General features: G+C 42.4%; 1 protein-coding gene across 1 annotated transcript in view; it reads right to left on the reverse strand.

The window, feature by feature from the left end:
- The window catches only part of DAPK1 (death associated protein kinase 1), a 121,871-nt gene that overhangs the window by 36,303 nt on the left and 59,919 nt on the right, over positions 1-25,649 (reverse strand). The window contains exons 3-11 of the mRNA XM_075277690.1: positions 21,845-22,066; positions 17,751-17,889; positions 17,457-17,586; positions 17,322-17,370; positions 15,462-15,488; positions 6,563-6,715; positions 6,064-6,109; positions 3,873-3,962; positions 1,336-1,428 (exon numbers count right to left, since the gene is read on the reverse strand). Of these exons, the coding sequence (XP_075133791.1) occupies positions 1,336-1,428; positions 3,873-3,962; positions 6,064-6,109; positions 6,563-6,715; positions 15,462-15,488; positions 17,322-17,370; positions 17,457-17,586; positions 17,751-17,889; positions 21,845-22,066 (949 nt within the window). The remainder of the gene's footprint in view (positions 1-1,335; positions 1,429-3,872; positions 3,963-6,063; positions 6,110-6,562; positions 6,716-15,461; positions 15,489-17,321; positions 17,371-17,456; positions 17,587-17,750; positions 17,890-21,844; positions 22,067-25,649) is intronic.

Consider the following 25,649-nt stretch of genomic DNA (forward strand, 5'->3'; position numbering starts at 1 on the left):
TTTTTTCCACTAGCGTTTTTTTCCGCTAGGCGAAAAAAGAAGCGATATGACCCATAGAAGTGAATGGGAAGCGCAAAACGTATTTTTTACTGCGTTTTTTTGCATAAACCGCACAGTAAAAAACGTGACGCGTTTTTTGCAGCCCGTTCGGTTTTAAGGGATGGCCTTGTTGGAAGCGGTTTTTACAAAAAAATGCTCCACAAAAAGCGGGGCAAGGTCCAAAAAACGCTTCCTAAATAGGAAGTGTTTTTTTCCGGTGCCAAAATGCTGTGTTAGAATGGCCTGCGTTTGTCACAGTTTTTGTCACAGGATTGAGGGTTGAGGTGCCCTTTTGGGACCCTCCAGAGGTCTCCTGCAACCCCAACCATCCTCTTTTGCTGAGGAGGGTGGAACTAGGCTGTTGGCTGATGTTCCCTGACCTTTTTAAAGCTTTCTGGCTTGGAGGCTTGGGGCTGCCTTGTGGGGACCTCTCCCTTTTAAAAAGGATTTACTTTTAAAAGGGTTGCCATTGCCCAAAAAAGGTAAACAGCCCTTGTGGCTTCAAAGAGTTCATTTGTACATTGACAAATGCAGTGAGGCACCAAGAACAACATCAACAAAAAAACAGCTGTGTTACTGGGTGTCTTTTCAGGCATTGTTTATCAGAATGCTACTTTCCAAAAGGTGGCGCTAGAGGAACAGCCTTTTCCAACACTATACATTGTGGTAGTTTCACATACGCAGTGTTTTTTAATGAAGACAACTGTTGGGCCTGGTCACATGACCTTACATAAGCCACCTTTTCCATTTGGGTACTCTGTGTATTCTGCCATTCCCGGAGAGGAGCTACATGCGATAAGAGAATGCTCTGCCAAAGGAGGAGGCAGTGTTGCACTGTATAAGACCATGGCACAGACATATTCATAACATTACATTAGTAATTTATTGTCACAGTCTTTCCTCTCATTTGTGTAAATAAAATTTAAGTGGCCAACCCATTATAAAGGGACTCTGCGTTCACACAGTCTAACTTATTAGTTTAGTAAATCTGCCTCACTGTGTGCACCTAATGCCATGCATAGTGTTTCTCAATAAACGTTAGCACGCTCAAACCTCACTGAAGGCTAACAACATTGTTTATTCATTAAAACTAGTAAAAGGTGGTTAGCAAAAATGTTCTAAAAACAATCTGAGGAAAAGCCACAATTGCAATGTTGTGTGTACATAACCTTCTCTGAGGTATATCACCCACAATCCAGCGGTCAGCATACTGTACAGGAGCTAACATACTTTTTTTTTCTTCTTGCTTTGGAGTCATGGCTAAGACTGATTTTCTCATACAGATTAATTACTTACCAGAGTATCATCACTTCGAGCTATACTCATGTTGCTCCTTGACAAGAATGATCTTGACAGTCTTTGGCAAAGGGATATTAAGCGGACAGATTGCTTGGAAAAAAATATGAAGATATGGATTGACTACACAAGAAATGCAGCGTTATAAGTCAATTATTTTATACAAATATATACATAGATAGACATGGCCATGTGGGTAGATACTGTAGATGTATTCATGCCGTATGTAGGAGGCATTATTTATATACAGATAATAAACTATAGATTCATAACTAAATCTGTACCTTGCGATTCAAGGGTGTCTGCCACTTGATCTATGCTGCCCTATCTGAGGGCAACCTAAAGAAGTGATAGGCACCTGTACTTCATGTATGGGTTACTTGTCAATATGGTATTGTTTTCATAAGATAATTTATCAGATGCAGCAAAAGTGAAGCATGGAGCCAGCAGTTCTCTTGGAGAAGTGCATTATCTTTTGAGCCCTCCATATTTAGGAGTGGCGGCTCCCTTGTAATGCTAATAGTTAGCACTCTCCCCAAGTATGCGAACAGGGAAAAAGCTGTCAATTAGCATCGGTACCCCGCGAGTCATGAATACCCAGGACAGATTCCCTTTAAAAATCCTTTGTGTAAAATGAGGGGTAAAGAAGTATAAAACTAATCTAATTTTTATTGAAATATTAGAAACACACTTGTTTTGTACAGTCCTATGAAAAAGTTTGGGCACCCCTATTAATCTTAATCATTTTTAGTTCTAAATATTTTGGTATTTGCAACAGCCATTTCAGTTTGATATATCTAATAACTGATGGACACAGTAATATTTCAGGATTGAAATGAGGTTTATTGTACTAACAGAAAATGTGCAATATGCATTAAACCAAAATTTGACCGGTGCAAAAGTATGGGCACCTCAACAGAAAAGTGACATTAATATTTAGTAGATCCTCCTTTTGCAAAGATAACAGCCTCTAGTCGCTTCCTGTAGATTTTAATCAGTTCCTGGATCCTGGATAAAGGTATTTTGGACAAACAATTCAAGTTCAGTTAAGTTAGATGGTCGCCGAGCATGGACAGCCCGCTTCAAATCATCCCACAGATGTTCAATGATATTCAGGTCTGGGGACTGGGATGGCCATTCCAGAACATTGTAATTGTTCCTCTGCATGAATGCCTGAGGATTTGGAGCGGTGTTTTGGATCATTGTCTTGCTGAAATATCCATCCCCGGCGTAACTTCAACTTCGTCACTGATTCTTGAACATTATTCTCAAGAATCTGCTGATACTGAGTGGAATCCATGCGACCCTCAACTTTAACAAGATTCCCGATGCCGGCATTGGCCACACAGCCCCAAAGCATGATGGAACCTCCACCAAATTTTACAGTGGGTAGCATGTGTTTTTCTTGGAATGCTGTTTCTTTTTGGACGCCATGCATAACGCCTTTTTTTTATAACCAAACAACTCAATTTTTGTTTCCAAAATGAAGCTGCCTTGTCCAAATGTGCTTTTTCATACCTCAGGCAACTCTATTTGTGGCGTACGTGCAGAAACGGCTTCTTTCTCATCACTCTCCCATACAGCTTCTATTTGTGCAAAGTGCGCTGTATAGTTGACCGATGCACAGTGACACCATCTGCAGCAAGATGATGCTGCAGCTCTTTGGAGGTGGTCTGTGGATTGTCCTTGACTTTTCTCACCATTCTTCTTCTCTGCCTTTCTGATATTTTTCTTGGCCTGCCACTTCTGGGCTTAACAAGAACTGTCCCTGTGGTCTTCCATTTCCTTACTATGTTCCTCACAGTGGAAACTGACAGGTTAAATCTCTGAGACAGCTTTTTGTATGCTTCCCCTGAACAACTATGTTGAACAATCTTTGTTTTCAGATCATTTGAGAGTTGTTTTGAGTAGCCCATGATGCCACTCTTCAGAGGAGATTCAAATAGGAGAACAACTTGCAATTGGCCACCTTAAATACCTTTTCTTATGATTGGATACATCTGGTTATGAAGGTCAAAGCTCACTGAGGTTACAAAACCAATTTTGTGCTTCAGTAAGTCAGTAAAAAGTAGTTAGGGGAATTCAAATCAATAAAATGATAAGGGTGCCCATACTTTCGCACCGGTCAAATTTTGGTTTAATGCATATTGCACATTTTCTGTTAGTACAATAAACCTCATTTCAATCCTGAAATATTACTGTGTCCATCAGTTATTAGATATATCAAACTGAAATGGCTGTTGCAAACACCAAAATATTTAGAACAAAAAATGATTAAGATTAATAGGGGTGCCCAAACTTTTTCATAGGACTGTATATTGAATTAAGTATACAGCCTATCATTCTGATACTAAAACCGTGACCTTTAAAGGGCCGTATTCTCATGAATATATTTCATCAAGCCAAAAAAAAGACTCCTACTCTGTATGTTTGTTTGAGATCACATGAAACAAGGAAAAATAAAACTGGATACAAGTCACTATATGATACTGATATAGTGATTGTGTATACCTCCAGAAAAAGGGAAAAATACTTACTTTCCATTTTCTCCTAGCAGCAAACTTCTTAAATTTCTCCATATTCACAGCAGAGGCTTTTCTGCTCAGTGCTTGTTGTGTATCTTTAGGCTGCAACAAGTTACAAAGAATAAGAACCGCTGTGAGTTGTACTCATAGGGAGAAGAAAAGCCCTCACAATAGATGTAATCACACTGCAGTGTTTTTGTAAGTAATAAAAGCAGTAAGACTGAAAAATCATTGGAAAAGCAGACCAGAATCAAGAGATTTATGTTCTTTATTTTGTGTCAGCAATGAGACATCAGGGGCAAGAATGTAGGCCAGTTATTACTGCTGCAATAAGCTGCGAGGTAACATGGAGTTCAGTTTCTCCCAGGACAGGAGTGAAAGTAACACTGCCACTTATTAAAATTAACTCCATCAATAATGCTGCAATGCACAGTATGAGATTCATTCAGACACCCCCTGACTAAACCCTATCTCAGTGCATACTGAATTATAGTAGCTCAAGCCTTCAGCTTAGTTTCCTATACCTATATGAGTGCCTATAAATTGAATTTAGCTCTACTGGGATGTAATCCTCTACTAGAAAAATATTCCTTCTTGAATAACTAACATATCAATGTTAATAGATGACAAATGACTTGTTATGGGTTACACATGGTGTGCCCGATCCTTTGGATTCTATTCACTGTCTGGAGCGAGTAGGTATTTTAGGTAAGTACAATTATTGTATTATCCAAATTGCTATGTTAATTAACAACTTTTTATGACAACAAATGAGGGGTTTTCACTGGTGGGGTACATGGGCTGGGACATCCACCGATACCTAGAGAAAATGGTAACTCTGAGCTCTTCTACGTATTCTGCCTCTTTAGGCTTTAGCTTGGAGATCTCTGAATCCCCAAGCTACGTTACCAGATTTGCTTCGGATTTAATGAAGAGATGTAAATCTTTTGTAAGGCCCCATGTAGTGAACTGCAACAAAAAAAAAAAAAATGCAGCAAACACGCTTGCACTTTTCACTGCTTCTCTGCTGCATTTTTGCTTTCAAAGTCTATTTGAAAAATGAAGGGTTTTTCGCAGGTAAAATTAACACACATACATTTTTGAAAACACAGCGTTTCCTGCAGAACTACAGTAAGATTAAATTAAATCTCATTCACTTCTGGAACTGAAAAAGCATTTTTTTCCAGGTGCATTTCTGCAAAGGCCAACAATTCAGCGTTTTTGCAGCATGAGGCCTTAGCCTAAAGCTACATGCACACAACTTTGCCGTGATTAATATTTTACAGATAGGGAGTGTAACAGAAAACACAGTCAAGCGGCAGGGGTTCTCCTACACACAACCCCCTGCCACCAAATTTACTGAACCAATCACAGAAAAAACGGCTGCTAAAACATAACATTTATTATTAAAAATGTAAATTATTTTGGTTATTTAAAATCAAGAATGACCTAATACATATACATCTCAAGCTGTCCGTATAATACGGTAAGTGTATCTGTTTCGTCAGGGACAGTGAAAGTCTCTCACTATCCTCTTGTAGGAGACTTAACAACAGCATAAAATAGTAATAACATGTAATATCATGATGTTTATTCATAGGAACTAGAACAGGCTGTGGCATCAGATACATGTGTCCATTATTAATTGCTGCCTATCATCTTGCCCATAACGTGAAATATATGTAAAAAGGGATGTTATAGCGTTTATCCGTGGGGACAAGAACAGGGTATAGCAGCAGATATACCATACTTTTCTATTACGAATCCCAGCCTATCCTCTTGCCAAAACTATAGCCATTGCAAATAGAAACAGCAAAGAGAGAAGGGTTAACAGTGTAATGGTACGGTGATCACTAATATAACTCTTAGTGCTTTCCATGGCCAGTCCTAAAAAGGACAGACCCAATTTTCTCTTCCTTGCCTAGTCCCTAGATTTACTGTCGCCATCCATCCTTCAAAAGGACAACTCTGTAAGCTAGCCCTACTTGTCACAAATACTTCATGTCATGGGCAAGAAGATAGGCAGGGCTTTATAATGGACGTGTATACTGTCCTGTTTCCCACAAATAAATGTTACGATTAACAACTTTTCTTAGGATCCCTAGTGCAGGTGAATAGATGCCAAATAATACTATATTTTCACCAGACAATAACTAGTCACATAAAACCACTTATTGATATGTAAACATACTAATGATCTCACCTTAATCCACGGGTGACCTAAACTATCTTCAATGGTCATTCTCTTCCTTTTAAAAATGATAAGAAAATATTGTTACTCAGGTTGGTACTTCAGTATTTTAACATTCACCATCTTCATTCCCCTTAATATTCGATGCGCTTAATCCCTTGGTGTTTGGTCGCCTACACGGAAACCTATGGCGGGGAGGTATTCGATCGAATACTACTTGCTCATCTCTATTGCTGATTAGCAACTTGCGGACCGCAAAACCACTATGGTCGTGTAAAACCAACCTAAATCTTAACTAGGAGCCATTTCTTCTGCCATTACTTAGCCAGATTAGCTGATAGGTGCAGCGGTCAGGCAAAGCCATTAAAGATCTAACTATTAGTGTTCTTATCATTGGAAGAGCAATACAACAGTAGTAAAGCAATGCTATTTCTGAACTCAGGCTGAAATATTATTCAGACTTTCCTAAAATCTGGTAGACAATATCCGTAGGTAGAAAACAAGTACTTACTTTGGGTCCTTGACAAGAAGTCGCTGTATAAAATTTTTGGCCAGGTCACTTGTGTTGCTGAAAAATTCATCTTCAAACTCGTAACTAACAGCAGATATATTAGCCAAAGTTTCTTGTTTTGTCTCACCGAGAAATGGGGAAGCACCACTCAACCTGGATTAACAAAGGAAAGATTGATTATACTTCTTCCTTCATACCTCTCAAAAGAGTATCAGTGAAATGTTCCAGAGTGATAATTTGGGTATCAGATTCAGATATATCGCCCTATTGTAGTAACTAGAGATGAGCGAACACTAAAATGTTCGAGGTTCGAAATTCGATTCGAACAGCCGCTCAATGTTCGTGTGTTCGAACGGGTTTCGAACCCCATTATAGTCTATGGGGAACAGATACTCGTTAAGGGGGAAACCCAAATCCGTGTCTGGAGGGTCACCAAGTCCACTATGACACCCCAGGAAATGATGCCAACACCTCTGGAATGACACTGGGACAGCAGGGGAAGCATGTCTGGGGGCATCTAACACACCAAAGACCCTCTATTACCCCAACATCACAGCCTAACAACTACACACTTTACACACTCAATACCACCTCTCTGACAGTAGGAAAACACCTTGAAACATGTGTATTTGGCACTTGCAGTGAGGAGAGCTTGTCACCAGCAGTGAATTTGGCCCTTGTAGTAAGTTGAGGTTGGCACCAACATTTGTTTTGAAAATCAGGGTGGATTGAGCCTCTAACCAGCAGAGTTTGGGCAAATTCATGGTGGAGGGAGCCTCTAAACACCCCAGTTTGGGCAAATTCATGGTGGAGGGAGCCTCTAAAAACCCCAGTTTGGACCAATTCATGGTGGAGGGAGCCTCTAACCAGCCCAGTTTGGGCAAATTCATGGTGGAGGGAGCCTCTAACCAGCCCAGTTTGGACCAATTAATGGTGGAGGGAGCCTCTAACCAGCCCAGTTTGGACCAATTAATGGTGGAGGGAGCCTCTAACCACCCCAGTTTGGACCAATTCATGGTGGAGGGAGCCTCTAACCAGCCCAGTTTGGACCAATTCATGGTGGAGGGAGCCTCTAAAAAACCCAGTTTGGGCAAATTCATGGTGGAGGGAGCCTCTAAAAACCCGTTTGGACCAATTCATGGTGGAGGGAGCCTCTAACCAGCCCAGTTTGGGCAAATTCATGGTGGAGGGAGCCTCTAAACAGCCCAGTTTGGGCAAATTCATGGTGGAGGGAGCCTCTAACCAGCCCAGTTTGGACCAATTCATGGTGGAGGGAGCCTCTAACCAGCCCAGTTTGGGCAAATTCATGGTGGAGGGAGCCTCTAAACAGCCCAGTTTGGGCAAATTCATGGTGGAGGGAGCCTCTAACCAGCCCAGTTTGGACCAATTCATGGTGGAGGGAGCCTCTAACCAGCCCAGTTTGGACCAATTCATGGTGGAGGGAGCCTCTAAAAAACCCAGTTTGGACCAATTCATGGTGGAGGGAGCCTCTAAACAGCCCAGTTTGGACCAATTCATGGTGAAGGGAGCCTCTAAAAACCCGTTTGGACCAATTCATGGTGGAGGGAGCCTCTAACCAGCCCAGTTTGGGCAAATTCATGGTGGAGGGAGCCTCTAAACAGCCCAGTTTGGGCAAATTCATGGTGGAGGGAGCCTCTAACCAGCCCAGTTTGGACCAATTCATGGTGGAGGGAGCCTCTAACCAGCCCAGTTTGGGCAAATTCATGGTGGAGGGAGCCTCTAAACAGCCCAGTTTGGGCAAATTCATGGTGGAGGGAGCCTCTAACCAGCCCAGTTTGGACCAATTAATGGTGGAGGGAGCCTCTAAAAACCCGTTTGGACCAATTCATGGTGGAGGGAGCCTCTAACCAGCCCAGTTTGGGCAAATTCATGGTGGAAGGAGCCTCTAACCAGCAGAGTTGTGGGAAAGCAGGGTGGAGGGAGCCTCTAACCAGCAGAGTTGGTGGAAATCAGGGTGGAGGGAGCCTCTAACCAGCAGAGTTGGGGGAAATCATGTTGGAGGGAGCCTAGTATTAGCAGAATTGTGCAACGCTTATGGTGGATGAGTATGAGGATGCGGAGGAATTGGAGAGGTTGAGTACAGACATGGAGTTTCATGTTGGGGTGCTTTACACAGGTGGGCACAAAAATGAAGGCTCTATCCAGTGGTGGTTCATTTTTATCAAAGTGAGCCGGTCGGCACTCTCAGCTGACAGACGGGTGCGCTTGTCAGTGATGATGCCACCGGCTGCACTGAACACCCTCTCAGATAGGACGCTGGCGGCAGGACAGGACAGCACCTCCAAGGCATATAGGGCAAGTTCAAGCCACAGGTCCAACTTCGACACCCAATACGTGTAGGGCGCAGAGGGGTCGGAGAGGACAGGGCTGTGGTCGGAAAGGTATTCCCGCAACATGCGCCTATACTTCTCACGCCTGGTGACACTAGGACCCTCCGTGGCGGCACTTTGGCGAGGGGGTGCCATCAAGGTGTCCCAGACCTTAGACAGTGTGCCCCTCGTTTGTGTGGACCGGTGAGAACTTGGTTGCCTACTGGAGGAACTGCCCTCCCTGCCGCCAACGTCACATGCTGGAAACATCTCCATCATATTCTGCACCAATTGCCTGTGGCAAGCATTGATGCGATTGGCCCTCCCCTCTACCGGAATAAAAGACGAGATGTTGTTTTTATACCGGGGGTCAAGGATAGCAAAGATCCAGTACTGGTTGTCCTCCATGATTTTGACAATACGCTTGTCGGTTGTAAAGCACCCCAACATGAACTCAGCCATGTCTGCCACAGTGTTAGTTGGCATGACTCCTCTGGCCCCACCGGAAAGTTCAATCTCCATTTCCTCCTCATCCTCCATGTCTACCCATCCGCGCTGCAACAATGGGACGATTCGAAGTTGCCCGGAAGCCTCCTGTATCACCATCACATCATCGGACAACTCTTCTTCCTCCTCCTCCTCCTCCTCCTCCTCCATTAAACGCAGTGAAGCGGACAGATGTGTGGACCTACTCTCCAGCTGTGACGGATCGGATGCTATCCCTAACTCCTCTGTGTGATCTGAGTTATCCCTGATGTCAATCAGGGATTCTCTCAGAACACACAAGAGCGGGATTGTAAGGCTCACCATCGCATCCTCAGAGCTCACCCTCCTTGTGGACTCCTCAAAGACCCGTAGGATGTCACAAAGGTCTCTCATCCATGGCCACTCATGGATGTGAAACTGAGGCAGCTGACTTTGTGGCACCCTAGGGTTTTGTAGCTGGTATTCCATCAAAGGTCTCTGCTGCTCAACCACTCTATTCAACATCTGAAACGTTGAGTTCCAGCGTGTGGGGACGTCGCACAAAAGCCGGTGTTGTGGCACATGCAGGCGTTGCTGGAGAGATTTTAAGCTAGCAGCGGCTACTGTCGACTTGCGAAAGTGGGCGCACATGCGCCGCACTTTCACCAGTAGCTCTGGAACATTGGGGTAGCTCTTTAGGAAACGTTGCACCACTAGGTTGAAGACGTGGGCCAGGCATGGAACATGTTGGAGTCCGGCAAGCTCCAGAGCTGCTACCAGGTTCCGGCCGTTATCACAAACGACCATGCCTGGGCCCAGGTGCAGCGGCTCAAACCATATTGCCGTCTCATCGAGGAGGGCATCCCTCACCTCGGAGGCAGTGTGCTGTCTGTCCCCCAAGCTGATCAGCTTCAGCACAGCCTGCTGACGTCTACCAACGCCAGTGCTGCAACGTTTCCAACTCGTAGCTGGGGTCAATCTAACAGCGGAGGAGGAGGCGGTGGCGGAGGAGGAGGCGGTAGAGGAGGAGGAGGAGGGGGGTGTTCTTCTCGTGTCCCTGCCAGGAATGTTAGGCGGGGAGACGAGGTACACCGGGCCAGTTTGGGAAGCAGTCCCAGCCTCAACTACATTCACCCAGTGTGCCGTCAGTGAAATGTAGCGTCCCTGTCCGCATGCACTTGTCCACGCGTCGGTGGTCAAGTGGACCTTTGTGCAAAGCGCGGAACTAAGGGCCCGCCTGATGTTGAGTGACACGTGCTGGTGCAAGGCGGGGACGGCACACCGGGAGAAGTAGTGACGGCTAGGGACGGCATAGCGAGGTGCCGCAGTTGCCATCAGGTCCAGGAAGGCGGGAGTTTCAACAAGCCGGAACGCCAACATCTCCTGGGCCAGCAGTTTAGCGATGTTGGCGTTCAAGGCTTGCGCGTGTGGGTGGTTAGCAGTGTATTTCTGCCGCCGCTCCAATGTCTGAGAGATGGTGGGTTGTTGTAAAGAAACGCCTGATGGTGCCTTTGATGGTGCAGGAGAAGGAGATAAGACAGGACCAGGGGAGGATGAGGTAGAAGTCAACAAAGTGGCGGAGGCAGATGAAGTGGTGTCCTGGCTCGTCCTCTGGAGTGCATCGCCAGCACAGTCAGCAGTGGCAGTGGCAGAGGCAGAGGCAGAGGCAGAGGCAGTGGCGTGAACGGCAGGCGGCCTTTGTCCTGCCGTTGCTGCCTGCCACTGATTCCAGTGCTTGGATTCCAAATGACGGCGCATTGAAGTGGTGGACAGGTTGCTCTTCTCAGAGCCCCTAATCAATTTCGAGAGGCAAATTGTGCAGACAACACTATATCTGTCCTCGGCGCATTCCTTGAAAAAACTCCACACCTTCGAGAAACGTGCCCTCGAGGTGGGAGTTTTTCGGGGCTGGGTACGAACTGGAACATCTTGGGAGATTCCGGGTGTGGCCTGGCTTCGCCTAAGCTGCTGACCTCTGCCTCTGCCTCTAGCTACCCTTTTTGGTGCTGCACCTGCCTCAACATCCACACTACTTTCCCCGCTTGACATCCCCCCTGTCCAGGTCGGGTCAGTGTCCTCATCATCCACCACTTCCTCTTCCAACTCCTGTCTCATCTCCTCCTCCCGCACAATGCGCCGGTCAACTGGATGCCCTGACGGCAACTGCGTCACATCATCGTCGATGAGGGTGGGTTGCTGGTCATCCACCACCAAATCGAACGGAGATGGAGGAGACTCTAGTGTTTGAGCATCTGGACACAGATGCTCCTCTGTTAGGTTCGTGGAATCGTGACGTGGAGAGGCAGGTTGAGGGACAATGAAAGGAGCGGAGAACAGCTCTGGGGAGCAGGGACAGTTTGGGTTATTGTTCTGTAAAGCTTCGGAATTTTGGGAGGAAGGAAGACAAGACTGTTGGGTAATAGGAGGAGAGGAGGCAGAGTCTGACTGGCTGCTGGACAATGTGCTGTAAGCGTTCTCTGACAGCCATTGCAAGACCTGTTCCTGGTTCTCGGGCCTACTAAGGTTTGTACCCTGCAGTTTAGTTAATGTGGCAAGCAACCCTGGCACTGTGGAGTGGCGCAATGCTTGCTGCCCCACAGGAGTAGGCACGGGACGCCCTGTGGCTTCACTGCTACCTTGCTCCCCAGAACCATTCCCCCGACCTCGCCCACGGCCTCGTCCACGTCCCTTTCCGGGAGCCTTGCGCATTTTGAATTCCTAGTTAGAAATTGGCACTGTATACCAGTAGTAAAAATTGTGGGTGCACGTAACCCCAATATATTCTTTGAATTCCCAGTCAGACAATGGCACTGTATACCAGTAGTAAAAATTGTGGGTGCACGTAACCCCAATATATTCTTTGAATTACCAGTCAGAAACTGGCACTATATGGCAGTAGCAAGAAATGAGGGTATTTGTATTCCCAATATATTCTTTGAATTCCCAGTCAGACAATGGCACTGTATACCAGTAGTAAAAATTGTGGGTGCACGTAACCCCAATATATTCTTTGAATTCCCAGTCAGAAACTGGCACTATATGGCAGTAGCAAGAAATGAGGGTATTTGTATTCCCAATATACTCTTTGAATTCCCAGTCAGACAATGGCACTGTATACCAGTAGTAAAAATTGTGGGTGCACGTAACCCCAATATATTCTTTGAATTACCAGTCAGAAACTGGCACTATATGGCAGTAGCAAGAAATGAGGGTATTTGTATTCCCAATATACTCTTTGAATTCCCAGTCAGACAATGGCACTGTATACCAGTAGTAAAAATTGTGGGTGCACGTAACCCCAATATATTCTTTGAATTACCAGTCAGAAACTGGCACTATATGGCAGTAGCAAGAAATGAGGGTATTTATAACCCCAATATATTCTTTGAATTCCCAGTCAGACAATGGCACTGTATACCAGTAGTAAAAATTGTGGGTGCACGTAACCCCAATATATTCTTTGAATTCCCAGTCAGAAACTGGCACTATATGGCAGTAGCAAGAAATGAGGGTATTTGTATTCCCAATATACTCTTTGAATTCCCAGTCAGACAATGGCACTGTATACCAGTAGTAAAAATTGTGGGTGCACGTAACCCCAATATATTCTTTGAATTACCAGTCAGAAACTGGCACTATATGGCAGTAGCAAGAAATGAGGGTATTTATAACCCCAATATATTCTTTGAATTCCCAGTCAGACAATGGCACTGTATACCAGTAGTAAAAATTGTGGGTGCACGTAACCCCAATATATTCTTTGAATTCCCAGTCAGAAACTGGCACTATATGGCAGTAGCAAGAAATGAGGGTATTTGTATTCCCAATATACTCTTTGAATTCCCAGTCAGACAATGGCACTGTATACCAGTAGTAAAAATTGTGGGTGCACGTAACCCCAATATATTCTTTGAATTCCCAGTCAGACACTGGCACTATATGGCAGTAGCAAGAAATGAGGGTATTTGTATTCCCAATATATTCTTTGAATTCCCAGTCAGACAATGGCACTGTATACCAGTAGTAAAAATTGTGGGTGCACGTAACCCCAATATATTCTTTGAATTACCAGTCAGAAACTGGCACTATATGGCAGTAGCAAGAAATGAGGGTATTTGTATTCCCAATATACTCTTTGAATTCCCAGTCAGACAATGGCACTGTATACCAGTAGTAAAAATTGTGGGTGCACGTAACCCCAATATATTCTTTGAATTACCAGTCAGAAACTGGCACTATATGGCAGTAGCAAGAAATGAGGGTATTTATAACCCCAATATATTCTTTGAATTCCCAGTCAGACAATGGCACTGTATACCAGTAGTAAAAATTGTGGGTGCACGTAACCCCAATATATTCTTTGAATTCCCAGTCAGAAACTGGCACTATATGGCAGTAGCAAGAAATGAGGGTATTTGTATTCCCAATATACTCTTTGAATTCCCAGTCAGACAATGGCACTGTATACCAGTAGTAAAAATTGTGGGTGCACGTAACCCCAATATATTCTTTGAATTACCAGTCAGAAACTGGCACTATATGGCAGTAGCAAGAAATGAGGGTATTTATAACCCCAATATATTCTTTGAATTCCCAGTCAGACAATGGCACTGTATACCAGTAGTAAAAATTGTGGGTGCACGTAACCCCAATATATTCTTTGAATTCCCAGTCAGAAACTGGCACTATATGGCAGTAGCAAGAAATGAGGGTATTTGTATTCCCAATATACTCTTTGAATTCCCAGTCAGACAATGGCACTGTATACCAGTAGTAAAAATTGTGGGTGCACGTAACCCCAATATATTCTTTGAATTCCCAGTCAGACACTGGCACTATATGGCAGTAGCAAGAAATGAGGGTATTTGTATTCCCAATATATTCTTTGAATTCCCAGTCAGACAATGGCACTGTATACCAGTAGTAAAAATTGTGGGTGCACGTAACCCCAATATATTCTTTGAATTACCAGTCAGAAACTGGCACTATATGGCAGTAGCAAGAAATGAGGGTATTTGTATTCCCAATATATTCTTTGAATTCCCAGTCAGACAATGGCACTGTATACCAGTAGTAAAAATTGTGGGTGTATATAGCCCCAATTCTATTGCTAGGGGACTTGCAGGGTATTTCTGGGGTGAAGGTGGGGGGGCACACCGTTGGAACGGGTATCGGGGTATATATCGGGTATACGGGAATACACTGACAGTGTATTCCATTCAGGATCCTGGGAAAGCTGGGTTGCGGCGATTGAGCCCGTCAGTGCCACGTTACACTGACAAGCTTCTCCCTGGAATTTAGCTCTTACAAGAGCTGTTGGTTGTCTTCTCCTTCCTATCCTAGCCTGTCCCTGCCTACCCAGAATCTAAGCCCTAGCTAGCTGGACGGAAACCTCCGTCCTCGGTGAATTGCAAGCTCAGAATGACGCGAAGCTGGGCGGCGCTGTTCTTTTAAATTAGAGGTCACATGTTTTCGGCAGCCAATGGGTTTTGCCTACTTTTTTCAACGTCACCGGTGTCGTAGTTCCTGTCCCACCTACCCTGCGCTGTTATTGGAGCAAAAAAGGCGCCAGGGAAGGTGGGAGGGGAATCGAGTAATGGCGCACTTTACCACGCGGTGTTCGATTCGATTCGAACATGCCGAACAGCCTAATATCCGATCGAACATGAGTTCGATAGAACACTGTTCGCTCATCTCTAGTAGTAACTAGTGTGCCACCAAGCTTAGAAGCTGTTGTACTAATAGAATTCATATTTATGTTCATAAAATTACACATTTTAGATGCTTTGATGACGTTCATACGCATTATATTTGTTGCAAATTTTTGGTCTGGAATCTGCAACAAAATTTTGTAGAACGACCAGTGGCACACAAGTAAGGGGTATTTGAATAAACCACATTTATATGTCTAAATGGATTATAATCAGTCAATGATCATACAGCCATTTTCCTTTTTGTTGCTCTGACATTCTGTATTTTTTTTCATTCACTACAATGTTTTTAAAAAAATCATAAATAAAACGGATTCTTAACTTTAGTTACAACTTCTAAAATTCACAAAAAAGGGAAATATAAATGCTGTTGAAAACACATAGGATACTTACAGAATGTATGTTATTACACCAATACTCCTAAAAAAAAAATAAAAAATAAGATTAGAAAAAAGATATTTAGAGTATCTGTTACCTAAAACCCACAAAAGCACCAAGCAAGCGCAGTTGTAAAGACCTTAGATCCACTATTCAGGATTTAACAAGCCACATGCTTTTCACCTCCAAATGTTTCCTAAGTGGGTCTAGACCAGAAGTTCTCGGCCTGTGGTCTGTGCATCCAGGAAGAACGCCATGCAGTCTCACAAGGTGCACACTATGGCTGGGAACCACTGTTCTTCTAGGGGGCTAGTGCTTCCCAAGCAAACTGCCATCTCTAATTATTGAGGTGCAGATGCAGGCATCAGAAGATGTTGGGTCAGGGTTAATGGAGCAGGTCTCCTCAACAGCGGGTAGTCTGTGCTGAATAGGCAAATAGCTTCTGTTCTGATCACTGAAAAACTGGTCAGAAGCTATAGATCCTCAGGACATTTAGTGTGTCTGCCACATGTGCCTCCTGAAGCAAAATGATTTGATGGCGCAACAGTTTTTCTTTCCCATTTGAGATCAAGAGCAGGATATTTGACATGATAGACATCACAGTGTCTATTGGTGGTACTCAATTTTATTTCACAAGGTGGTACTTGGCTTGATAAGGTTGAGAAAAACAGGTCTAGAGCACACATATACTTTTATAAGATACATTATAGGGTTTGCCTAGCAGTATCCTATTTGATGACCCAAACTTAGAATGGGTCAACAGCAGCAGATCGGCAGGGGTCCGACTCCTGGCATCACAACCATCAGCTGTTTTTATCCACAGAGTATCAGAAATAGCACAGCTCCATATACTATGTAGCAAAAGGGTAAGATGCTGCAAGTGCAGTCTCATTCAGCTTCATACCGTATATGTTGCTCCTGTTACATGGTAGTGCCTGCAAATAGGTGGTTGGTGGGGTCACTGTTAGTTGGACCCTTGCCAATCTGCTTGCATTTATCCTATCCTTAGGATCGGTCATTAAAGCAGTGTATTATGGAAGCTCAGCAGGTCTACAGTACAGTATGTCTGAATTCTAAAGGAGCCCATAGACTTTAGTTGCCCAAAATCTGTTTTTCCTGACATCTACCCACACTAACCCCATATACATTTGTATTTGGCACACCATGTTTATTCATTATAGAGGAGGGAATAAGGCTCCTTTGGCAGAGTCCTTTATTCAGTCCTACAATTCAGCCAAATTTCATCTAATATATAAAGGACATTTAAAGTGTGCCTCACCTTTAAGCAAACTTTGCAATATTAATTGTGTGCGCAAGGGGCATTTGCAGGCTCTCTCTGTAGTTTGAATTTCTCACTGAGTTGGTAGGTCGAGACTATATGCCATACACTGCACACACTAAGTAGATGAGAGTCTCATGAGAGACAGCTCGATTATCAAATAGGACATACATTGAAATCAATGGCTGTATTTTTACACGTGTAAAATGTACAGAATACACAGCGCGTAGACAGAATACACGGAGCGTAAACTCTGTGTGAAGGGGCCCCAAGACGGATATAGAAGAATTTTCAGAGTGCAAGTCAGTTTAGTAGAAGGGAGGGGGCAGGGAAATAGCATGATAAGAGGTGAAAGAAGCTTTTTTTCTTCTTTGATAAGATGTATAACAAACAATGTTATAATAGCCTGTATTATTGATTTATGATAAAAAGTTAGTTCATTTAAGTGGCAAGACAGGTATTCAAAGACAAATGACTCTGCCTATACCTCTGCCTCAGGCCTGGAACAATGCGTAAAGCAGTAAATTAATATTTCCATTGTGTCCTATAACACATTATTTGATGGACTGTGAATTTTGCCTTGCAATGTAACTTACCACATATCAGACTCCAAACCAAGTGGCTCATAGTTTACAATTTCCGGAGCTGTCAATAGAATAAAACACACTCATGAGAAAAATCAATAGGCTGCGGAAAATTACATTTTATTACCAAAAAGAATATTCACTTACCAACAAATTCAGGAGTTCCAAATATATTCTTAAATTCATTGCCAGTATCAATTTTGTGAGCTAGACCAAAATCAATTATCTTAATACGAGGCTTGGGTGAATTCCTTTCCAGCAGCATGATGTTTTCCGGCTAAGCAGAAATAAAAGCAGCATAAGAGTAAAGGGTTAACTAACGAAAAAAGGAAGCTTGTCATACACTCATCCAGACACACATTCAAGCCCAGAGGGATCTATAATTTGTACCAACATTTTAACATTTACAAGTTACTGTACAAGCTTGTAAATATTCTGCACCTTGAGATCAAAGTGAGCAATCTGCAGCGAGTGAAGGTAATTGACGCCATTCAGAATCTGCTTGAGAAACTCAGTGGCTTCCTCTTCTGTCAAGGATTCCTTTTCAGCAAGAAAGTCAAACAGCTCTCCACCTGCAACACTAGCAACAGATGGTGTAGGATTTGTGTTATGAAAGCAAATACAAATGAGAACAGGCAATGACTAACATCTACAATCTTATAATATAAATGATATGGATGTCAAAATCAATGCAGATTGTCAATATATGCAGTACAGTGCCAGTGTTTACAATGTCATACGCTAATACACACAGTGTTAAAGGGGTTGTTCAGACAAAAAAGGTATATTTTATCATTTTAAAAATTAAGAGGTTTTATTTTTTTATTAATTTTACAAGCCATTGATATGCTCGAACCTTTATCTAATAAAATATTTCATTGACTTCTTTCCCTATAGCACTGATATGATCTGCCGGCTTCATTGTGTCCTATCGCTACTCCTTATTTTGTGCATTATGTAACTAACATGAAGTTGTTTTATGTGGTTTTATTTTTAATAAAGATATAATATTGAAAAAAGAAAAAAAAAGTAGCAGAAGTCATGGAATGTTGCGGATTCTTAGCGCTGCAGGACACGGAAAATATGTAAAATTGTTGGTTATGCGAAAGTAAAATTTTCAGTGTCACACTGAAATGGATGTATTAAGAGCGCTACAGTAAATCTTTTTTTCCACTTAAAATTTTTATTATTTTGGCATTTTACGAATTTGTCATAATATTGATGTGAACAACTCTTTTTTTTTTTAATTTCAACATTTTTATTGATTTTACATATTCAATATTATATTGTGTAGTATAAACTATTATAACTATTTAACTACTTTTTTTTTTTTAATAAAAAATTAAAATGTCTGCCCCTTACACAAACATATAAAACATTTACACCCAAATAACAACATAGTGCAACACTTCCCCCCTCCCTCCAGTGTAATTTATAAGTAGTTCACAGACAAAAGAGTAAAATTAGTTTCCAGTTACACAGCTATCTATTGTAGATCTTCAGTGATAAAAGCTCCCTGTATAGTCAGCAATACTGACAACCATACTATGAGGCAGTTTTTCGCCTGACCAATATTGCTGCTCAGTAAGGCTGCTTGCACATTACAGTATTTTTCACGGGTCTCCAGACCATGGATTCTACAGCTCCATAGACTTCTATGGAGCCTGCAAAATTCACAGATTTGTGTACAAAGAAGTCTATGGAACCGCCAAATCCATGACCTGGAGGCCCGTGAAAAATACTGTAGTGTGCAAGCTGCCACTAAGGATACCAGACATGTTTTGTCAGTGCATGTGTGTACGCGTGTGATCTATGTATATGTATGCGTGTGTGCATGCACGTGTGAGCTCTGTGTGTGTGTGCATGTGTGTACCCGCATGTGACCTATGTGTATGTATGCATGTGTGTTCGCATGTGATCCACGTGTTTGTGCATGCACAGTGCAAGTGTCCGTGCGTGCGGTAGTTGTGTGTGAATATGCATGTGCTCTGTTCGTCCGTGTGCATAGTGTGCATCCAACTTAATGTGTTTGCGCATGTGTGGTTCTTGTAAGTGTTTGTGTGTGCATGTGGTATTTGTGAGGTGGTGTTTGTGTGTCTAGAGTGGTCTGGAGTTTGTGTGGTGTGTTGTGGCATTTGTGTGGTGTTGTGCTTGCGAGTTGGTGTATGTGTGCTGTCTGTGTGATGTTTATATGGTGTTTGTGAAATGTTTGTGCGTTGTGTGTGGTGGTGCGGCCCCTTTAGCATCGCCATCGTTAAAATTCATCCCTGTCAGTCACCACTGTTGTTTTCCGCTCAGCACTTTCACCGTCACATTTGCCCATTATATGTATAGGGCCTAACTTTGGGGACCCCAATCACATGATGGGTGTAGGCTAGCGAGATGTAACATCCGCAATACGTCTAGTACTGTGCATCTAGTATGCCACACTTCAGTCCTACCAATACTGAAACACAAGATTCAATTTAACTTGTCAGGGGTAAGGCATGTAAGTGAAGCCTCGCCATGCTCAGTAACACTGCTAGACCTATATTATTACTGGTCATACAGTGCTGCGGGTAAACGTGGAAACCATGCAACCATTAACTGTATAACAAGCAATAATCAATAAATATTTAACAGTGCGATTGAAAACTTCAGGGTGAGGCAGGCTCCATATTGTGTGCTTCCACCCTAAGAACTTTGAGACTAATTCTGGACATTTAAGATGCCATACACATTAGGTCTTTGCCACGCCTTATTTCAGGGAAAATGACTAATCATCTTAAGTGTATGGAAACCATTCCTGAATTATACTTGAGAGCTGATCTGGGTCTTTTAGTACCCTGCAGCTCATACAGTTCTCGGACCCTGGTAGTCATGAGTGCTGGGCTGGAATAGGAGCTTCTCCATGGTAATTCCCATAGCAGTGTACATGTCCTTTCAGGTTTAAGAGTGGACCGGTACTGGTTCACACAAACATACTTCTGACCAATCAGATCAACCTTACATGTATTGCAATTGGCACAAGTAAGTCATTTACATACACAGATATTATGTTAGGAAGCAACCAATTCTCACCATCCTAGAAAAAAACCTTTCCATATATTTCAGATACTGTTTTCACACTACAATCATTGTGACCATGAGAGATAAACGTCAGTGAAATTAACTTACCTTTCAATTTATCCAGATATTGCTCAGATATTTGTAAATGTAAAAGGCCCCTTACAGAAAATAGTAATTAAATATTTTTTTAAAACCACAAAATTATATACTCCCATTAATATGGAGATAAACGTGGTAAGAATTCACTATGCCAAATGTTTATGCCTGTCAGTTATGTAAGGCATTCATGTGAACAGGCATGTAACTCTAGTGTTGTATACACAGGAGGGTTTTATGTAAATCAAGGCTTTTCATGTGTGCCTCTAATATGTTCCTTATACAGGATAACTGTATCCATCTGCAGTGTTAGAAGACAAGCAGTAGTGTGCATGCTGGCCTGCCCTTACTCTTCTTTCCATAGGATGTGTTGTGCGGATACCCAGGACAGCAGTTGCCCTTGGACATCAGTCTTTCCAGGTATAAAATGAAATTCATATTTGTTCATTCACTTTAAAAGGGTATTATAACTACCGTATATACTTGAGTATAAGCCAAATTTTTCAGCACAGTTTTTGTGCTGAAAAAGCCCCCCTCGGCTTATTACTCGAGTCAAGCAAGAGAATTTTTTTTTTTTTTTGGGGGGGGGGGTCTATGACCAGCTGCAATAGTAATGTATAAATGTATAGAATCTCCCAGAAAATAGTGGTAAGAAAAATAAAAAATATAAATTTAAAATAAATAAAAGTTCTGAATCCCTCCTTTCCCTACAATACATATAAAAGTAGAGAATTACTGTGAAACACATACACATTAGGTATCCCTGTGTCTGAAAGTGCCCAGTCTACTGAATATAGGGGATCTGCAGTGCTCCTGTTCTGCCAGGAAGGGGTTAATAGGAGCACTGCAGATACCCTATATTCAAACAGGCTGAATTCCAAGTGGGGGAAGAAAAAAAAAACAAAAACAGTCCTCAAACTCAGGGAAGGGGCAGACAGACAACCAAAACACCCCCTCCCCTTCCCCAGCAACTACTGCACCCCCCCCCCCCCCCCGGCTTATACTCGAGTCAATAAGTTTTCCCAGTTTTTTGTGGTAAAATTAGGGGCCTCGGCTTATATTCGGGTCGGCTTATACTCGAGTATATACGGTAATTCATGAACTGACCCCACAGAGTGGCACTGTCTCACACAGCTACATGGGCAAAGAGGGTGTTGAATGGCTGTTTGCCAGCACTTTCTGTTCCATACTGGACACCTCACAGACAGACTTAACTGGCTACAAAGTAAATTTGCTAAGCAAAACCCTCAAGCTGGAATAATGAAGGGCCCTTGAAATAGCAGGCTTGGGGTGGTGGTGTGTTCTGCACAGGAAGCACATTACATCATCCTTTCAACAACTGAAACACAAACAAGCATTTGAGAAGGGTGGGGGGGCTTTGTGGCACTTACAGCTCTAGAATGAGAATGACATCTGTTTTGTTCTCGAACACCTCATGCAGCGTGATCACATTAGGATGTTGGATTTCTTTCAGTATGCTGACCTCCCTTTCAATATCTTCCCGGCTGACCCCACGGCGGCTTGATTTGGTGCGCCTCTTCTTGATGAATTTTGCAGCGTACTGCACACCTGTGCTTTTCTCCTGACATTTCTTCACCACAGCAAACTGACCGCTGAAATAAAATATATACGTAGCTTTATGAAAATGGCCCATACACTTTGCGGGTAAGAGGACTCTACAAGCCTACCTAATGCACCAAGGTCTATATATTTATATATTGTTGATGACATTTCCCTTTGGCACCTTATGCATAAAAAGTTATGCTGCCAAATAAATCATACGAGTTCACATTACCATTACTAGTGTCCATTGCTGTTTTCTGTCATAGGATGACAGCAACGGACATTAAACTGTCAAAGAGAACGGACACAGACTGATTCTGTGTCTGTTCCCATTGACACAAATGTAAACAACATAAAGAAAGCTAGCTTCAGTCATGTTACTTTTGTAATGGAAGATGAAGTCCTGCATACACAAAAATATCAATTTCAATAATTACATATTTTTCAAGAATCTATAAAAACACACTTATGCATGGAAATTAATATACAGAGCAATTTAAAATATATAATATATATATATATATATATATACACACATATACACACACACACACATACATACACACACACACACACACACACACACACATTTATATATGTATATACATCCTATGTTATCTACATATGGGTATGCATTTTAAAAATATATGTAAATTTACTCTGATATGCCAAGTGGTGGTAACATTATGTTTATCTATGAGAAAATGAAAGCTTTCCTGCCTATACGCAGAATCAGTTAGTTTCATATAAATTTCTAGGGACCACATCTTTTGAATGGGTGGATGGATTTTAAAAAGAAAAACTCCAAATTGTTCAGGGGAATGATAAGAACCAAATTATGTACTTTATTTAGCATTTAATACTTGGTGACAGGTCCTCTGTAAAGGAGTTGTCTAGGAACTTTTTTATGGCTTATCCTTATCTGACCGTTTCTTTTTTGGGTTTTTTTTTTATGGCCATAAGTATCTGATCAATGGGGAATGACAGTCTGGTTTCAAACAAATCAGTTCGATGCTGTGTCCAGTCCCCATTCTATACAGGAGCAAAGGGTGTTGAGGGTACATCTGTAGCAACTGCTACCAGGCCCTGGACATAACATAAGAAGATATCAGTATTATTTGTATTATAGATAGCACATGGTAAGCCCAGGAGCTTGAAGTTACACCTTTGTTGCAAACTAGGTTGCAGCGGTGGCGAAGGGCCACTATACAGTGTATGGAGCAACAACCCTTACCTTTCCAAATTTTCCTAGTGTCTTATGGAAACATACAATAAAGTCACACAAAGCAGATTCTCCAGAACAAATGTCCGACACATCAAATCATGGAAGGTATAAGTAAATTATGGTATAACTAAAAAATTGGTGCAGTCTACACACACTCCCAGTCCACTGCTATAGCTTCTGCTGCTCAGACACTATTGTAAGAGATGATCACTAACCGATTCTGCGGATAGGTCATCAGTATGAAAAATCCACTTGGGCCAGGCAGCCCCTTTAAGATCAAAAATGGACCCCAATGGGGGAGGCTTGAAGTGTAAGCTGCTGGCCGAATTCATGACAGTCCAAACACGTCTTTACTAATCATTTCCAACAGAACAAAAGTGAATGACAGCAGATCTGTCACATAACAGTCACCAATACCCTGTTGACTACATTGCATCCACTGAAGATGTGAACATAGTCCTCTAGGCCACAGTTCTGCTGGCCATAACTGGGGTTTGTAACATGCTTAACACATCAACACTTACATAAAGAAATATAAATGCAACTATGTATGCTTTCATATGCTTTTGAAAATACTTTTCCACACTTCAGAGAAGGCAGAGAACTTCAGACAGTGTAAAAAATGCTATTATTTGCGTCACTCAAACCATGCATTTGGATGAGTAATAGTCTCTCCAGCAGAAAAGATGACTTACCAATGATACAGTACATGTGTAAGCCTCGAGCCTACTTAAGCCAATTTGTCACATAGAGGAGGATCAAGTCACACAATGAATATAGATGATAGCCTTGTGCTGGAACAAATACTTCAGCAATGGCAGCGATTTGCTGGGTGATCGGCTAATGCCTATTGAATTACCTGTGAATTATTACCCTGAAATAGATGTTTTTTCCTGTATTTGACAGGCTGACGCACTTCCTTGCAACTAAGCCACAAACTTGACACTACTAGCCATCTCTCCTCTTGCTAGAACCATCAAACAATAAGCAACAAGCAAAGTACACTAAAAATGACGTGAGAGGAAAGATCAGAGTAGTTTGAGAAATTCCACACGTGCCACAGAGGCTCGCAAATGGACGAGATTCTACAAATCTCATATATACTCATCTCTCAATTTCTCATGTGCGCTGGTTGCGGATTTGGTGAAGAACTTAAAATTTACAATAAGTTTAAACTAAAACATATTGTTTCAGATTCTGCTACAATTCACCTGTGGATCATCAGATATGGATTATGTTATTAAATAAAAAAAATAAAAAAAAGTAGTATGCATCATTCCCATATCAAAACTTCCCTGGTTTCTATCGACCTTCAGTCTTCAATTGACATGTCCATATGTGTTCGCCGTAGCCTGTGATTGGCAGGTCCTCACCAGACCTTGACAAATAGAGAATGGCAGGGAACCAGATAACCATCAGTATGGGAGCACTAGGGAGTTGGAGGATTTGTCTTATGGATGTCCTTGTGAATTATAGGTCGGATATGCTAATTTGCCACAGAAATGAGCGCTGATTTAAAGCGTTGAGAGAAAATATCACGAGAGCTGCTGTTTATGTGAGAAACGCCCTGGACACAATAACTTTGGACATGAAGTACCTCAGTATCTTGTATCAAGGAACAAGAGGTCCATATGCTCCATGGTTACCAGAAAACTGATGTGTACCCTGCCACATACAGTGTGTTCTAAGACATGGTAACAACCACACTTGCACAAATGGACACAAGTCATTTCAGCAAATGTAAGACACTATACTGTATGTTATTTTGACATGACAAAATGTATCAGTGTCATATGATCTTGTTATTGCAGTACTTCCAGTGATAAATGCAGAAGCAGAAATACATGAACACCCACCGTAACCTATACAAATCACATAATATCAGATATGAAGAAGTTAGCATTCTCTGTGACTTCCGTAATGTGGTTCCTGTTTCACTCAATGTGGAAATACTCAAGCCGAATTATTAACTATTTAATGACTGCCATAATTGGCCAATTCAATGTGTATGGCTATCAATGACAGACTTCTCTGACTTATTTCCAATGAGAACAAAATGATTGGGCATATTGAAATTTAACTGTCCAATCTTTCTTTCCCAATTCGGTGTACAGTGGTGTACCGAACGTGCACCATGGGCGGGGATGCACAATGTGACGTCAGCTTCGGGCACTGTGCAGGCTCACTCGCAAACTGCCATTATGTAAAATGGCGAGTGAGCCTGCACAGTAGCGCTCCGGAGGGAGGCGCTACTACGCAGGCGCGGGATTTGAAGAGAAGAAGCCGGAAGAAGACACGGAACCAGAGGGCGTTACTACAAGAAGACAGAAGAGGCAGGCGTGCCCGAAGCTGACGTCACATCGTGCCTCCCCGCCCATGGTGCATGCTCGGTAAGATTTGCATATATG

This window comes from Leptodactylus fuscus, chromosome 1, assembly GCF_031893055.1.
Source record: "Leptodactylus fuscus isolate aLepFus1 chromosome 1, aLepFus1.hap2, whole genome shotgun sequence".
In the NCBI taxonomy this organism is placed as follows: domain Eukaryota; kingdom Metazoa; phylum Chordata; class Amphibia; order Anura; family Leptodactylidae; genus Leptodactylus; species Leptodactylus fuscus.